The 15,646-nt window shown below is 39.9% G+C and overlaps 1 protein-coding gene across 1 annotated transcript in view; it reads right to left on the bottom strand.

Annotated features, from left to right (window-relative positions):
• The window catches only part of CSMD1 (CUB and Sushi multiple domains 1), a 2,074,981-nt gene that overhangs the window by 284,490 nt on the left and 1,774,845 nt on the right, over positions 1-15,646 (bottom strand). The window contains exons 28-30 of the mRNA XM_033177634.1: positions 13,619-13,757; positions 8,979-9,166; positions 3,991-4,185 (exon numbers count right to left, since the gene is read on the bottom strand). Of these exons, the coding sequence (XP_033033525.1) occupies positions 3,991-4,185; positions 8,979-9,166; positions 13,619-13,757 (522 nt within the window). The remainder of the gene's footprint in view (positions 1-3,990; positions 4,186-8,978; positions 9,167-13,618; positions 13,758-15,646) is intronic.

Raw genomic sequence — 15,646 nt, 5'->3', positions numbered from 1 at the left:
AGAGTTTTATTTACATGTAAATAGAATACTCCATATGGGGAAATCAGTGTTCCTTGCGTGATGCTCTTTGATGACTGGAAAAATAAATTGTGCCTCACTCCGCAGATCTTCAGAAATGGAAAGTGAAACAATCTCTAATGAAAAATTTAGTTTCATATATATAACCTATATATAGGAATATATATATAAGAAAATGTATATATCCTATATATAGGAATATGTGAATATATATACATATAGGTGTGTATATATGTATAATTCCTATATATGTGTGCATGAATTAATATACATAATATACATATGTCTGTATATAGAGAGAATATATATAAAGTGTATACACTTTATAAAGTTTATACATATATACTTTAGCCATGCTTTTTCTATGGCTAAAGTTTTATCACTCCCCACAAATCCAACTGTAATGAATTTAATATAAATTAAATGCCTTTTGTATTATTAGTTAACAAAAGTACAGAATTCATGATCTTTTCTCAATTTCGCTACCTACTTTTATCTGCCTCACACCAGACTCTATATAATTGCTAAAGATATCTGAAGTGGGGGAAAAAATACACCAAGGGATGCAAAAATCATTTTCTGGGATATAAGAAAGAAAATTAGAATTTTTACCCAAAATTAGTATTATTTTTTCTTGAGATAGGGTCTTGCTCTGTTGCCCAGGCTGGCGTGCAGTGATCCAATCACGGTTCACTGCAACATCAACCTCCTGAGCTTAAGGGGTCCTCCCGCTACAGCCTCCTGAGTAGCTGCAACTCCACAGGTGCACCACCCCACCCAGCTCATTTTATTTTATTTTTATATTTTTTTGTAGAGATGGGGTCTATGTTGCCCTGAGTAGTCTTGAACTCCTGGCCTCAAGCGATCCTCCTGCCTTAGTCTCTCAAAGTGCTGAGATTACAGGCATGAGCAGCTTTGTCTGGTCTCAAATTCCATCTTTTTAAATGTCTGCGTTCATGTAGTAATTATGGGGTCTATAACACAGATGCGGAGACAGTCAGTACTGTAATGTGTTGCAGAGATGGAGGTTGCATGCTCAATAGTTATATTGATTGGGTGTCAAATCAAAAGGGTTTGAGGTTATTGCCCTTTGTTACATCAAAATGGTTTTGGAAACCAGTTACATTCAGAATTAAGATTTACTAGTTTTGGGGAGCCTGATGCCTGTGGAATTTATCCTCCTAACATTTGTGACCTAGAGACTGGCATCACTCTCAGCCTTGTGTATCTTGTCTGGAGTGACACAGACGGGAGGAGGTGAGGCGAGATCTGGTCACTCTGCAGGGCGCTCCTTTCAGTGCTGCCCTTGGCTCACAAGCCCGGCCCTGCCTGCACTGGCCACGCCTCGCCCAGAAGGGAGGATCCACAGGACCTTGGACAGCAACTCACCGCCGGCCCCTGGCCAACTGCAAGAGTATATGGCAGGCACCAGAACCACCCGCATGCACTGCCCAGGCCGCTCATGATATAACGGGCACCCAGCCTGGCGGCAAGAGAGGAGGGGGTGGAGGTGCGGCCCCTCCTGGGCCAGGACAGGGAAGGGTGGGTGCTGGGCGGAGACTTCCAGCTCCCTCCTGCCCACCTTCTCACCAAGTCACACCCACTTCTTAGCTTGGCTCCGTCCTGTTTTGGGGGCTGTGCAGGCACCAGGGAGACCATGGTCCTGACTTGTAATGCTAGGTCAAAGGCTCTCTTTACCTCAAAGCCACTCTGGCTCACTGCCTCCCTCACGTATGAGCACGCTGAGTTCTATTTTAAGCTCCCACATGCTTCTTACTTTAGTTTTTAATAAACTTAGAAAAGAGGGACTGTATAACTTTCCATTTAGAAAAGTCTCCCAAAGCAAGTAAACCAATGACTAAGCTATCAGAATTTTTAATTAAACAGATGACTAGAAAGGACTGATGCATAACCTGGCCTATAATCATGATTTTAAAACACAAAAATTAACTTTCTCCATCTGTCGATCTGTTGCCCAGGCTAGAGAGCAGTGGCAGGATCTCGGCTCACTGCAACCTTCACCTACTGGGCTCCAGCAATCCTCCTACCTCATCCTCCCAAGCAGTTGGGACTACAGGCATGAGCCACCACACCCAGCTAAGTTTTGTACTGCGTTTTTGGGAGAGATGGGGTTTCGTCATGTTGCTCAGGCTGGTCTCAAACTCCTGAGTTCAAGGGATCCACTAGCCTTGGCCTCCCACAGTGCTGGGACTACAGGTGTGAGCCACCACACCTGGCGTAAGTTCTTACTCTGTGCCAGTCACTACTGCTGGGTCCAGACAAACACACTTCCTTAACTTAAAAGCTTGCAGGGTCATAAGAGAATGGACTTAGAAACATAGAAATAGCAGAACATGTCAGGGAAGTAGGTTTTGTTTTATTTTGTTTTGCTTGTTTGATTTCAGTTTCTTATATACTTTTTTCTTTTCTTTCTTTCTGTTTTTTTTTTTCTTCTTTTTTTTGAAATGGAATTTTGCTCTTGTTGCCCAAGCTGGAGTACAATGACACAATCTTGGCTTACCACAACCTCTGTCTCCCGGGTTCAAACAATACGCCTGCCTCAGCCTCCCAAGTAGCTGGGATTACAGGCACATGCCACCACGCCTGGCTAATTTTTTGTATTTTTAGTAGAAAGGGGGTTTCTCCATGTTAGCCAGGATGGTCTCGAACTCATGACCTCAGGTGATCCACCCGCCTCAGCCTCCCAACGTGCTGGGACTACAGGCATGAGCCACCACGCCCAGCCTCTTGTACGGTAATATTTAAAATGCTTATTTGGCCTGAAGGTGCCAGTAGTATTGTTAGGCTGTCTTGAGGAAAACACGTTTGTTTCATAGTTTATCAAACTAAACTGGTCTTTGAGTTCATCTTAAAATAACCCTAGAAATGAATGTCTCTGCAAAAACCATAAAGTTCTACCTTCTTCTTCTTCTTTAATAAATACATACCATGCAAAATGTAAAGGGTACAAGTCATGGGTCCACAGCCTGAGGAGTGTTTGCCTGTGGAGACCCCCCTGAAACCACCACCTAGGTTAAGATATGTACCGTGGCCAGCAGCCAGAGTGTCGCCCCACTCTCCCCAGTTCACACCCACAGGGCAGCTGCTGTCTGACTTTATCACTGTAGGTTAGTGTCGTCTGTCCTTGAATGCTGATTCAATGATTTTACTAATTTAATTCCTAAGGAATTACAAACTATTGCTGTTTTGGGGGTATATGACATACCCATTCAAATGTATAGATATTTGTTTTTTCTCTCTCTATATATACAGATAAATAGGTGTGTGTGTGTGTGTGTATTTTTGAGATGGAGTCTTGCTCTGTCACCCAGGCTGGAGTGCAGTGATGCAATCTCAGCTCACTGCAACCTCCACCTCCCAGGTTCAAGTGATTCTCCTGCCTCAGCCTACTGAGTAGCTGGGATCACAGGTGCGCACCACCACGCCCAGTTAATTTTTGTATTTTTAGTAGAGACAGGGTATCACCATGTTGGTTAGGCTGGTCTCGAACTCCTGACCTCATGATCCACTCGCCTCAGCCTCTCAAAGTGCTGGGATTACAGGCGTGAGCTACTGTGCCCGGCCAGATGTAAGTATTTTATATACGGGGGGAGAGAGAGAGAGAGAGAGACAGACAGACAGACGGAGAGAGAGACAAAAGTAACTAGGGAAGGCTAATTAGCACCTCTTATAAAGAACAGGCCTAGAACACACAAAAACAGAAGTGAAAAATGTCAAACTGTATGAATGAAGGAAAAATATTGCTCTTCCCAGAATCCTATGAGAATGGCTAACACACTAGCTGCATTAAATGATCAATGAATGCCTGATACTCATTCCACACCAGCTCTCTAAGCAATCCTCACCACTGATTAGAGGAATACATGCTGAAATGTGAAACCATTTCCTCAATGAGATGCTGCATTTGAAAGGAAAGGTGTATTTCTAGAAAATACCCAAGCGTGCACTCACCATTACAGGAGGGCAGCACTTGGTCCCAGGAGGGTTTCCCATCAGCCCCAATCACACAGGTGATGGATGAGGGGTCAACAATCTTGTAACCAGAGTCACACTGGTAAGTGATGGTGGAGCCAAGCTTGAAGTCTGTTCCAATTCTTGTCCCATTCATTATATTTCCTGGGTCAAAACAAGCTTCCCGTGGTTTCTCTGCAAAAGAAATGAATGTAATCTGCATGAGAGCAGGAATTTTATTCTTATTTGTGTATTTGTTTGTTGGGTTGGTTCTTTAATTGTGTTATTTAGGGCCCAGAACAGTGCCCTAAATAAGTAAGAAATGCTCAAAGAATATTGATTGATTGGCTAATGACCAAGTGAAACTATTAATTAAATAATAAATGCCTTTTAAATAAAATTATATTTCCATTTTAAAAACCACATTTTACCACAGAATTGATATAAAATTACCTTCATCTACATAAAAAATGTAGTTCTACATTTTTATATATTTATGCTTTTTTGGCTGTACATTTTAGGGCTGAATCAAAGAAAAATTGACTCTGAAAAAATTGAGGTTCATTTTCTAACTTTTGTACATCAAACATATTAACATAAAATCATGCCACACCTTTCAGAAAAGACTGGAGAATTTGGCTTCTCAAAATGAAACAGTTTAATTCCTGAAAGTTAAGAGCACTTTCTTATATGAATAACAATAGACAAACTTAGAAGATGAAGATGGATGATCGTTCTTATTCTTTTACTACCATATTTCTGTTGTTAGTCTTAATGGAGTAAACGTCAAACTTAGCAGAAAAAAATATATTGACTGATAGATGATGGTCAAACATTGTGCCCTGGATGTACTAACAGCCAATAGTTCTACCTTAGTTATAATAATTGCTGAAATGTATTGAGGGCTTATTATGTACCAGACACTGAACGAGGTGCATTTCTGGTTTAATTCTAATCTCCACGACACCTCTGCCAGGAAAGGATGTTAAGAATGTAAAACTCAAGGAAAGTTAAGTCACTTCCACAGATACCCTGCAGAGACCTGCCCAATTCTGGGGCCCCTCAATTAGGCATTCACTTTAGGCTGCATTAAGTATTTCTTCTTCCCAAGTAAAAATACAAAAACTTTTCTCTTCAGAGTCATGTTGCTCTGCAGTCAATTTCAGTTATCTTCTGGTAGCCTTAATATTTTAATTTTCTATTTCAATAGACCATCTAAAGTATCTCTAAATGAAGAAGTATAACCCTATACTCTACCATCCTGCTAGAAACAGATAATATATAATGGAAGAGGAAAAAGCGAAAACAAAAATGCTAAACTTTGGGAAGCTGGAGGAAGAAAAAGAAAACTGATTAACTGTATTGATTCAATATTTTCAATCATATTTTTATTTTTATTTTATTTTATTTTATTTTTTTTTGAGGCAGAGTCTCGCTCTGTCGCCCGGACTGGAGTGCAGTGGCCAGATCTCAGCTCACTGCAAGCTCCGCCTCCCGGGTTCACGCCATTCTCCTGCCTCAGCCTCCTGAGTAGCTGGGACTACAGGCGCCCGCCACCTCGCCCGGCTAGTTTTTGTATTTTTAGTAGAGACGGGGTTTCACTGTGTTAGCCAGGATGGTCTCGATCTCTTGACCTCGTGATCCGCCCGTCTCGGCCTCCCAAAGTGCTGGGATTACAGGCTTGAGCCACCGCGCCCGGCCTTCAATCATATTTTTAATAATCTGTGTATCATCATCAACCAAACAGAGATGTCTTTGGTGATCACTGACTTAATCATTATATGCATTAGATAAATAATCTATAATAATAATGTGTTATATTTAATAAACTATATTTCTTATATATAATTTACATACTTTGATTAAATCTATATATAATATAGATTATATAAGTTTGTTCATTTAAGAATTTGAGATTAAATGATACATATATATTTTATGTATATTTCTTGTTTTGTGCCTTCGAACCAGTGCTAATTGCTTTACTGAAAAGCCACTTGGATTTTGAAAATGGTAGCTGACATGTTGCTTTGTAACTGCATTAAATCCCATATAGAACACAGAACATTATTTTAAGGAAATACAGATCAAATAAGTAAACCTGTAGGTACTATAAAAGTTGCTCAATTTTTTCTGATTTTTTATTCAATCATTCAACACAATGTACTGAGCATCTAGTGAATAGAAGCATTGGCCTTGTTCGTAGTATTTTCCCCTATTGTAAATAAAAAATTTCCCAGTACACACCTATTAATATATGTCTGTTGCCCTTTTGTTCTTTTTGATCATTTTTGGTTATAAATCTCTTTTAGTCTAGTTTCCCGTTTGATTAAATATCACCTACACAACTTTCTTCTTTAAGCCACTAATTTTGATTTCTGATGGCAGGATTTTTTTCCCAATGAACTGCATCTAATCTTTTAGTTCCATTACTTAGTTGTCACTTTAGGATGTTCAGTGATAAATCACTGGCACTTTTTTTGCTTACAATTTGCCAGGCTTTCTAACTAGATGACTTCATAGCAGGCTGTGTTCTGTGTTGTCCTTGTCTGCTCCACTTAAGCATACCTTTGAGCTTGCCTGCATCAGAGGCCTGGTAGATTGCCTTAGCCAGGACTTGCGAATTGTTGCACAGCACAACTGCCTGGTGCCCCTGCTATTTCCCATCACACCTAAGAACTGGATCTGTCACCTGCCTTACTATCCACACTAGCACTTGCTCTGGGCCAGATGCAATGACATCACTGCCCTAGGCTGTATACAATGGCATCACTGCTTGAGGCTGGATGCAATGGCATCACTGCTCCAGGCTAAAAGCAATGGCATCATTTCTCCAGGCTAGATGCAATGACATCAATGTTGTAGGCTGCATGCAATGGCATCCCTACTCCAGGCTGGATGCAATGACATCACTGCTCCAGGCTGGATGCAATGGCATCATTACTATTCTCTTTCCTGTGATTTTTATTTTTCACAGACTCCACTGGAGAACTTTTAAAACCTCAAGAGCTATAGCCCCCAGTTAAATGGCCATGCTGGTTACCCAAACAAAAATTAAGGAAGTTCTTTCTTCATGTAATTTGCAAGGCCCTTCATACTTCATTCATTCATTGGCCCATTTATTCATGTGCCTTAGGATGCCGGGGAGAACAGGAGTTGTTGCAGTGGGCAATGATCAAGTACACTCTCACATTTATATGAGGATTTGTTTTGTTTGTTTACTTGCCTGTGTGATTTTTTTTTTGGGGGGGGAGGCTATCATATAATAAGTAGTGTCATGGTAAAATGCATTTTAGTGAATTCTTGTTAACACAGAAACTACCTTATGATGTGGCAAAGGCTCAAAAGTACTATTTTCAACTATTCCTAAACATGACGGATACTATCTCAAAGGCATAGGATACTCTGATTGCTAAGTCGTATACTTTTTAAGATTGCACATTTTAGTAAATATCCCTAAGTTTGAAGACTTTTTTTTTTTTTTTTTTTTTTTTTTTTTTTTGAGACGGAGTCTCGCTCTGTTGCCCAGGCTGGAGTGCAGTGGCCGGATCTCGGCTTACTGCAAGTTCCGCCTCCCGGGTTCACACCATTCTCCTGCCTCAGCCTCCCCAGTAGCTGGGACTACAGGCGCCTGCCACCTCCCTGGCTAGTTTTTTATTTTTTATTTTTTAGTAGAAACGGGGTTTCACCGTGTTACCCAGGATGGTCTCGATCTCCTGACCTCGTGATCCGCCCGCCTCGGCCTCCCAAAGTGCTGGGATTACAGGCGTGAGCTGCCGTGCCCGACCAAGTTTGCAGATTTTGATGTTTGGGAGCAGACAAACCAATTGCCTACTTAAAACTATACGAACAGGTCTGGTAATGAGGTAAGGAACATAAAATATATTCTTTTCAAAAATATTTTTCATACGAATTGCACTCAAAAGTGTAAATAAATAAAAATATTTTCATTTTTTTAAGGAAAACCCTCGTTACTGTGAATTGATATTTTGTTAAATTCTCTTCCCCAATTCTTTGTAATACACCTTGTATTTTATTTTGTTCACATGAGAAATAAACTTGAAAAAATACATATTTATTTTGATTGACCCAATAGCAAAATGCTGAATTGAGGGTGGTTTTTAGGTCAGTCTGTTTTCCTTGGATGTTAATGGCAGGGAATGGTTTATAGCAAATCAACGGTGAATCACTGATCTGAGGACCAAAGGAAAGAGCTCTGAGCAGCGTCAGAAACCTTGCCAAACCAGCCATGGGTGACTGAGGCAGGGAAGGGCACAGACATGTTGATATGGAAAATGTTGAGATAAAATGAAATTATTGTTGGCTGGGAGCAGTGGCTCATGCCTATAATGCCAGCACTTTGGGAGACCGAGGCAGGTGGATCACCTGAGATCAGGAGATTGAGACCAGCCTGACCAATATGATGAAACCCCGTCTCTACTAAAAATTCAAAAATTAGCCGGGCGTGGTGGCGGGTGCCTGTAATCCCAGTTACTTGGGAGGCTGAGGCAGGAGAATCACTTGAATCCGGCAGGTGGAGCTTGCAGTGAACTGAGATCGAGCCATTGCACTCCAGCCTGGGCAACAGAAGCAAAACTCCGTTTCCAAAAAAAAAAAAAAAAAAAAATAGTGATTTTCATGTACTTACATTTAATCATCTTGAAGAAACAAATTATAAGATGTTAAAATCCATCTTAAAATAATTACTAAATGTCATCAAACTCTTTATTTTACAAACCACAATTTATTTTTACATGGTCATGAATTTGGACAGTTTGTCCTCCTCTTTCTTCCTCCAGTTAAGGTAGAAATGCACCTCGGGAATATCTTCACTGGGGAGGGAGGAGACATGTATCTTCCCAGACGGAGGAGACACAGGTCAGCATTTGGTTATTAAACAGATAAGCAAGATGTTACAAAGCAACGCTTACAATAAAAACAGTCCTGATACAAATTAATTCCCTCCCAAATTCAGGCAGTCACAATACCTTTAAATTCAATGGCGAACCCCGACAAGCCCACAGAGGCATCACTTCGAAACGCCAGAAAGAGGCTGTTTCCGCTACTCTCTATTCTTTCTGGGGCTTGAGCGCCCTGGTAACTCCCAATGAGAGGGCTGTTGGAATCCTCCCCTTCATAGATGTGTAGGAAGTCATAGCTGGGCTCCATGTTGAAACTAAAGAAAAGAATAGTAATTACGTCATACGGCTAATAGAGATTTACCTTATCTTCCAGAGTGGTAAGCCTTTGAGTGCACAAAGTGATTTTATTTGCTTTTGTAGAATAATTTTTCAATTAGGGCAATCCAAAAGTTAAATGTAATATGAATCAAAATATTAATAAAATTGCAATAAGTATAAAATATATCAATTGTGACAAATCGTATTTTGCCTAATTACCATCATGTTCAATACAATATTGTTTTGACCATAGTCAAAAGGAAATAAGTCATAATAGCAGAGAGTTATGCTATCCTTTCCCTGTACCCATTAATTTGCTAAATGAGATGCAGTTTAAAAGAATGGAGCTCAAAAGAGATACATTTCCACTGACATTTTATCTTTATCTGAATATTTTTAGTTTTGAAAATATGGGAACTTTGAAAATATTGGATAGTCAGTAATTCTACTGACTATTCTTAAAGGTTTTTGTTTTTTTTTAAACAAACAAACAAAAAACCTTTACATTATTTTTACTTAAAAAATGCAGTTTTTCCAGCCTGGGCAACATAATGAGATCCTGTTTGTACAAAAATACAAAAATTAGTGGAGTGTGGTGGTGCACACTTGTAGTCCTAGCTACTCAGGAAGCTGAGGCTGAAGGATCACCTGAGGCCAGGAGTTTGAGACTGCTGTGAGCTGTGACCACACCACCGCACCCATGTACTCCAGTCTGAGAGACAGAACAAGACCTTGTCAAAAAAAAAAAGCCTCCACTTGCTTGGATGAATCAGCCAATATTAATGGTCCCTACAAGGCACAGAGTAATCTTTCTCACATCATGTTTCACCATCACTGAATATCCCAGTTTCTTTCTCTCTCCCTCCCTTTCTGTTTCTCTCACTTTCTGCATTTTTCTTTATTTCTCTCTCCTCTAATATTAACATACAGTCAGTCCCCAAAGAGGGTAACAATTTAAACCCAAAGCTCTCAAGGGCTAGGCTGTATTTGCCATTGGTGATGTGCAGGCTGATAGAGTCTGTGAGCTTTAAAAGTATGCATACTCTAAGGGAAAGGCTGAACTTGGTTAAGATGTCTACGATCTTGATGTGAACAGAATAAACTGATAAAGTAGAAGTATTAAAACCGTCCGTTGTGGCCGAGCGGGGTGGCTCACGCCTGTAATCTCAGCACTTTGGGAGGCTGAAGTGGGTGATCATGAGGTCAGGAGTTCGAGACCAGCCTGGCCAATACGGTGAAACCCTGTCTCTACTAAAAATACAAAAATTAGCTGAGCAAGGGGTTGCGCGCCTCTAGTCCCAGCTGCTCGGGAGGCTGAGGCAGAAGAATCGCTTGAACCCAGGAGGCAGAGGTTCCAGTGAGTTGAGATCTTGCCCCTGTACTTCAGCCTGGGCGGCAGAGCACGGCTCCACTTCAAAAACAAACAAACAAGCCAGCAAACCAACAAACCCATCCCTTGCAGCCGCCCCTTCCCTCTTCTCTTCTCGATAGCAGGTTTTTCGTATGTGTCTTTAAAAAGCACTCAATTTATGAAGCTCCCACTTCCTTTCCTTTCCGTTTGCAGAAATTTAGGACGACTGAGTCAGAGAAGGTCAGGGTTTTTGCTTGTTGGTTTGTTTGTTTTTGTAATCATTAAAATGTTCTAAGTGGCTCCACTTGATCTGGAGATTTGGATGATAAAACAGCAACAGAAGGTCCCTCCTGGAGGGGTCCACTGCACCATGAAGGGGACCAGAGGACGTGGGACCACCAGCATCCGTGCAATGCCCAGCCTGCATCACGCCGTCCTGTTTCGGGTCAAGGATACCCTCACTCCACATTCTGAATATACTTATTAAAGGAAATTTAGGAAGGTTTCTTAGTCTGTTTATTTGACAAGTTCACTGACGTCAAGAATGAAGAAGGAATAAAAGGTTGGAGTTACTAGGTATAGGGGCTACCAGGAATGGTGTGGGTTAAGTAGAATTTTATTGGAATAATTACTGTATTTAGAGTGTTTGCAAGGATGTTATTAAAATCTGGTCATGCCATATCCCCAATATTTGGCTTAGTTAATTATCATTATTGGTAATTTATTCAACACTGCAAATACTACCAGACACAGGAAAACAAAATAAAACACTATATATCCCATCTGCTCTCCTTTTTTGCCTGTATCAAAATTCACGAGTAGAAGTCTGGAGTGAAATTTATAATTAATTATGGTTCCTTTGGTGAACTCCTTATTGCTACCTCTGCCAGCTGCACGTATCTCTAAGCTCTAATAGCATGCCACAGCCTGACTCAGTGTTTCAGCCAAATTTGATTTGAACCCCAATGTGTGAGCCCCATAGTCCACAGGGAAATTTGATGGAACATCCTCTTTCTGAAGACCCACAGCCCTGAATGAGCCTGGAAGCGCATATGTCCTTCAGGTCGTTTGATTCTTTGCCTTTATCATCAGTAATGACAGACTCCCACTCTCCCACAAAAAGCACACCTGAATCTGCCATCATCCTGACAGTGCATCCTGGCCAGCCCTCATCAGCACCAGCCTCCTGTTTGGGAAGCTGGACATCCTCATCCCCAAACAGGATTCTGGCCTCTCCCTCCTCACTACTTCCCAGGAAGATGCCCAGTTGATCACATGCAAACTCCAGATCAGAGAAGTCACTGATTTTCACAGATTTCTGAAGTTTCTGAGACATTGGGTCGGGTAGTGAGTCATACAATCTATAGGTTGGGAAAGGCTTTGAGATTATCTGTTTCAAACTTCCAGAGGGGTGGATAAAACACAGTGAAAAAGTCCTCGCACAAAAATGTCTTAAATATGCATATCATCAAAAGAGTTGCACTTTATGGGAAGGAGGAAACTCTTACTAACAAGGTTCTGTGTTCACTTTCAATTCTTTCTTTCTTTCTTTCTTCTTTCTTTCTTCTTTCTTTCTCTTTCTTTCTCTCTATCTCTCTTTCTTTTGTTTTCTTTTCTTTCTCTTCTTTCTGTCTTCCTGTCTTCCTTTCCTTCTTTCCTTTCCTTTCCTTTTCTTTTCCTTTTTTTTTTTTTTTTTTAAGATAAGGTCTTGCTCTGTTGCCCAGACTAGACACTATTATAGCTCATTGCAGCCTCCACCTCCTGCGCTCCAGCAGTCCTCCTGTCTCAGCCTCTGAAGTAGCCAGAACCACAGGAATACACAAGGACACCAGGCCAATGTTTAAAATTTTTTTGTAGTGACAGTCTTGCTATGTTGCGCAGGCTGGTCTCAAACTTCTGAACTCAAGTGCTCCCCATCTTGGCCTCCTGAAGTGCTGAGATTACAGGCATGAACCACCACACCTGGCTTCACTTGTTAATCCACTTATAATATCTTGAAACCAGAGGTGCCTCCTAATTTTAAGGAAGATGCTGCTAGAATTTAACATTAACAAAACCAACAAAGATATCTAAAAAATATAGCCAGTGAGTGTTCACTGTTTTTCTGTAATAGCTGAGAAACATTTGGTAAATTTGTGGCAGTTTAGTAAATTCAGGAAAAGATGATTATCAATCTACTTAAGATTCAGAATCATAGAAATGTAAAATTCTCCTGACTCAGATCTCATCAGGGGGAGAAAGTGAGGGAACGTAAACACATTCAGGCCTTGAATATTGACATAAAGATCTCTAGAAAAGGAAACTTGCTCCATTGACAGATTAAAAACTCTAATCCCAGGCACTTGCCCTCGATAGCTGAAAGGTCAATAGGAAAGTCTACAGAATAACTCACCTTCGCAAATATCACATTCATTTAGTTCAAAAGTCAAAGTCTAAAGTTAGAAAAGATCTTTGGATTCCATAAAAAGTAATTATCATATACTATATCCTAATACTATGATTATTTAAAGAGTTTATTATCATAAAATGGCCACAGTATTTGACCTTCCACCCTCTAGTCTAGTAAGAACAAGTTAGCATATTTTTAGGACTGAAATCTAGTAACTCAGACTTTACAGCAACCACATTTGGGGAAAGTTTCATTTTCAAGGCCCTATTAGGTCTGAATTATTGTAATGATATTAGCAGTGCTACCCTCAGGAACGTCAGGATGTGCTGTGGAAAGGAATTCACTATCATGCATTGAGAGCGACAGGAGGCATTGATGAGAAATTACACCAAGTGTCTCCATACCATATTTTTATTATTTCTATTGAACATTCTGTAAGTTAAGCCTTCTCATAGGGAACACATTGTGTGCAAGATAAACAGTATTTAAAGATAATTCATGTGCATCTTAACATAAGTAGAATGCTTCCAAAGCAAAATAATGTATTCCCATTTATGTCATTTTACAGCCTAGTGTAGTCTCCATTAGACACAAAATCTAGTGCTTACCTAGATATAACACTGGAGACTATGAGGTCACAAAAGAAGTAATTTTTAGGTATGGCATTAAAAATCCTACTAAAAAGAGGACTTCTGCAAGAGACAGTACCTTTTGAATATCAAAGCAATGACAAAGTCTGGGTTCACTTTTACTCTCCAGTCACATTCCTTCCCAGGAGGATATGGCTGTGGGTAGTTGGGTGATAAAATAACACCTGCTGGGCCTGTCAGATTCCCTCCACAAGCAGCTGTCACAGAATGAAAGTTACAGAGACAAAGTTAGGAGAGAGAAGAATGCCTGCCAGTCAGTGTAGAATGAGACATCACAGAATTCTTTAAGAAGAAGAGCTTGTTCATCAGCATTTTTTCCCCACCAAAGAGATTGTGTGTTGGTTCTCGATTATCCAGATAAAACTGTAAGACCCAGGAACCCTGTACATTTTTCATGTAATTGTTAATGAACTTTACATAAGATTCCACCCCATTTTCAAAGCGAATTTTCAAACTTCTGGCACATAAAATTTCTTTCCTGTAATTTAAAATTTTCTCAATTAAATGAAAGATGACTTAATCCCTACACCTGCCAACGTGCACACATAGGAACAAACAGGAAAACACTTGAGTAAAAAAATCCCATGGTCATCATTTTATGGCTATGTTAATTCTTTTGCTATTTCTCATCATTTATACAATCATTGCCTATTTCTTCTTGAGTGCCTGCTTCATGTGGTACAGTGATCGTCTGGCTCCTGTTCACTGTTTTATCCCTGATGTCTAGGCGGTTTCTGGATCGGAATAAGTACGCAGGAAATGGCAACTGGGTGCATGAAAACATGGCCTTTCACATTCTCCCAGTCCTCTGGCGTATGGAAGGCTTGAATTACTTTCCGCATATTTCAAAGTGGCAAAACAGACCCCAAAAGTTTAAGTGACCTCTAAGTATACGTATCAGTAAAGAGCTGAGTTGGAGCATTACTGTCTGGAAATATCATTTGATCACAATGCTTGGTATATTATTAGAAAGAACCACTTTAGGAAAACAATAAATTTAGTTTGTGTTTGAAGTCATCAATTTTGAATTAAATGTGTTTACGTTTATTATTAGCAAGGCAGTAATTATGTAGCTCAATGTGGTTAACAGGCAAGCCAATTTTTGTTCTTGAATTGGAAAGATTTTAGGATTGTTTTATTTGTGAGATAAGGTTTCTCCTAAACCTCTCATCTCAGGGAAGGTGTGAAAACACTGCAGAATTTATAAGTATACACATTTTAGATACATAATATGCTGGGTTTAAAAGTTGTTTATATCAAATATTGTGGTTTGTCACCAAGTTGTTTTAAAGTGTGACTACAGTTACATCATAGTCTTCCCCTTAAGTTATATGTCTTATTTCATTCCCATTATTGGTCATATATGCATTAAAAAATACGTAGGAAAGAAAATGTCTTAATTGCTGATTTTTTCCCCTACACAAAAGGAGATTTGTTTTGTAAATAAGATGAAAGAAGATGAAGACCCATGCTTCACAATTTTCAATAATGAGGGTGTCTTTAAATACTTACTTAACATTTCTGAAAACTTAATTTTTATAATAAGAAATACAACTAAGTCCAGTAGTTTTTGTTATACTCTCACAGCCTAATTGAATGCAAACTCTGAATGCTATTGCAGAAAATATTTATAATAATAAATTCTACAGATATATGTTCAAGAGTAATATAATTTTTACAGAAAAAGATTAAAACTTGATTTTCCCCAGTATGCTTAAAAAAAAAAAAAAAGAATCGTGCAGAAGAAATTGTCCCCTCAGCTCTCACAGGGCAGGGCCTCCTCAGAATCACCCTCAGCTCCCACAGCACAGGGCCTCCTCGGAATCACGCTGCTGACAGTGTGGAGAAGTGCACGCGTGGACCGATGAGGAAGGAGAGCTGATGCAGAGAAAGAAGGTACCTGAAGGTCTAGAAGATTCTACTCCATACAGGTTTTGAAAGATGAAAAATGACAGATTCAGGGCACTGTCTACAGGGTGCTACCAGCAGGAACAGTTCAGGGATATGATTCAAATATTGATTTAAAAGACACACAGGGGAAACCCTGTCTTAGTCATACAGATCCCAGGAGGCGCTTTCAAACGAG

This window comes from Trachypithecus francoisi, unplaced genomic scaffold (assembly GCF_009764315.1).
Source record: "Trachypithecus francoisi isolate TF-2019V2 unplaced genomic scaffold, Tfra_2.0 Contig01558, whole genome shotgun sequence".
Taxonomy (NCBI): Eukaryota; Metazoa; Chordata; class Mammalia; order Primates; family Cercopithecidae; genus Trachypithecus; species Trachypithecus francoisi.
Note: the sequence above shows the minus strand (reverse complement) of the source record. Positions and strands in the feature narration are given on the sequence as shown.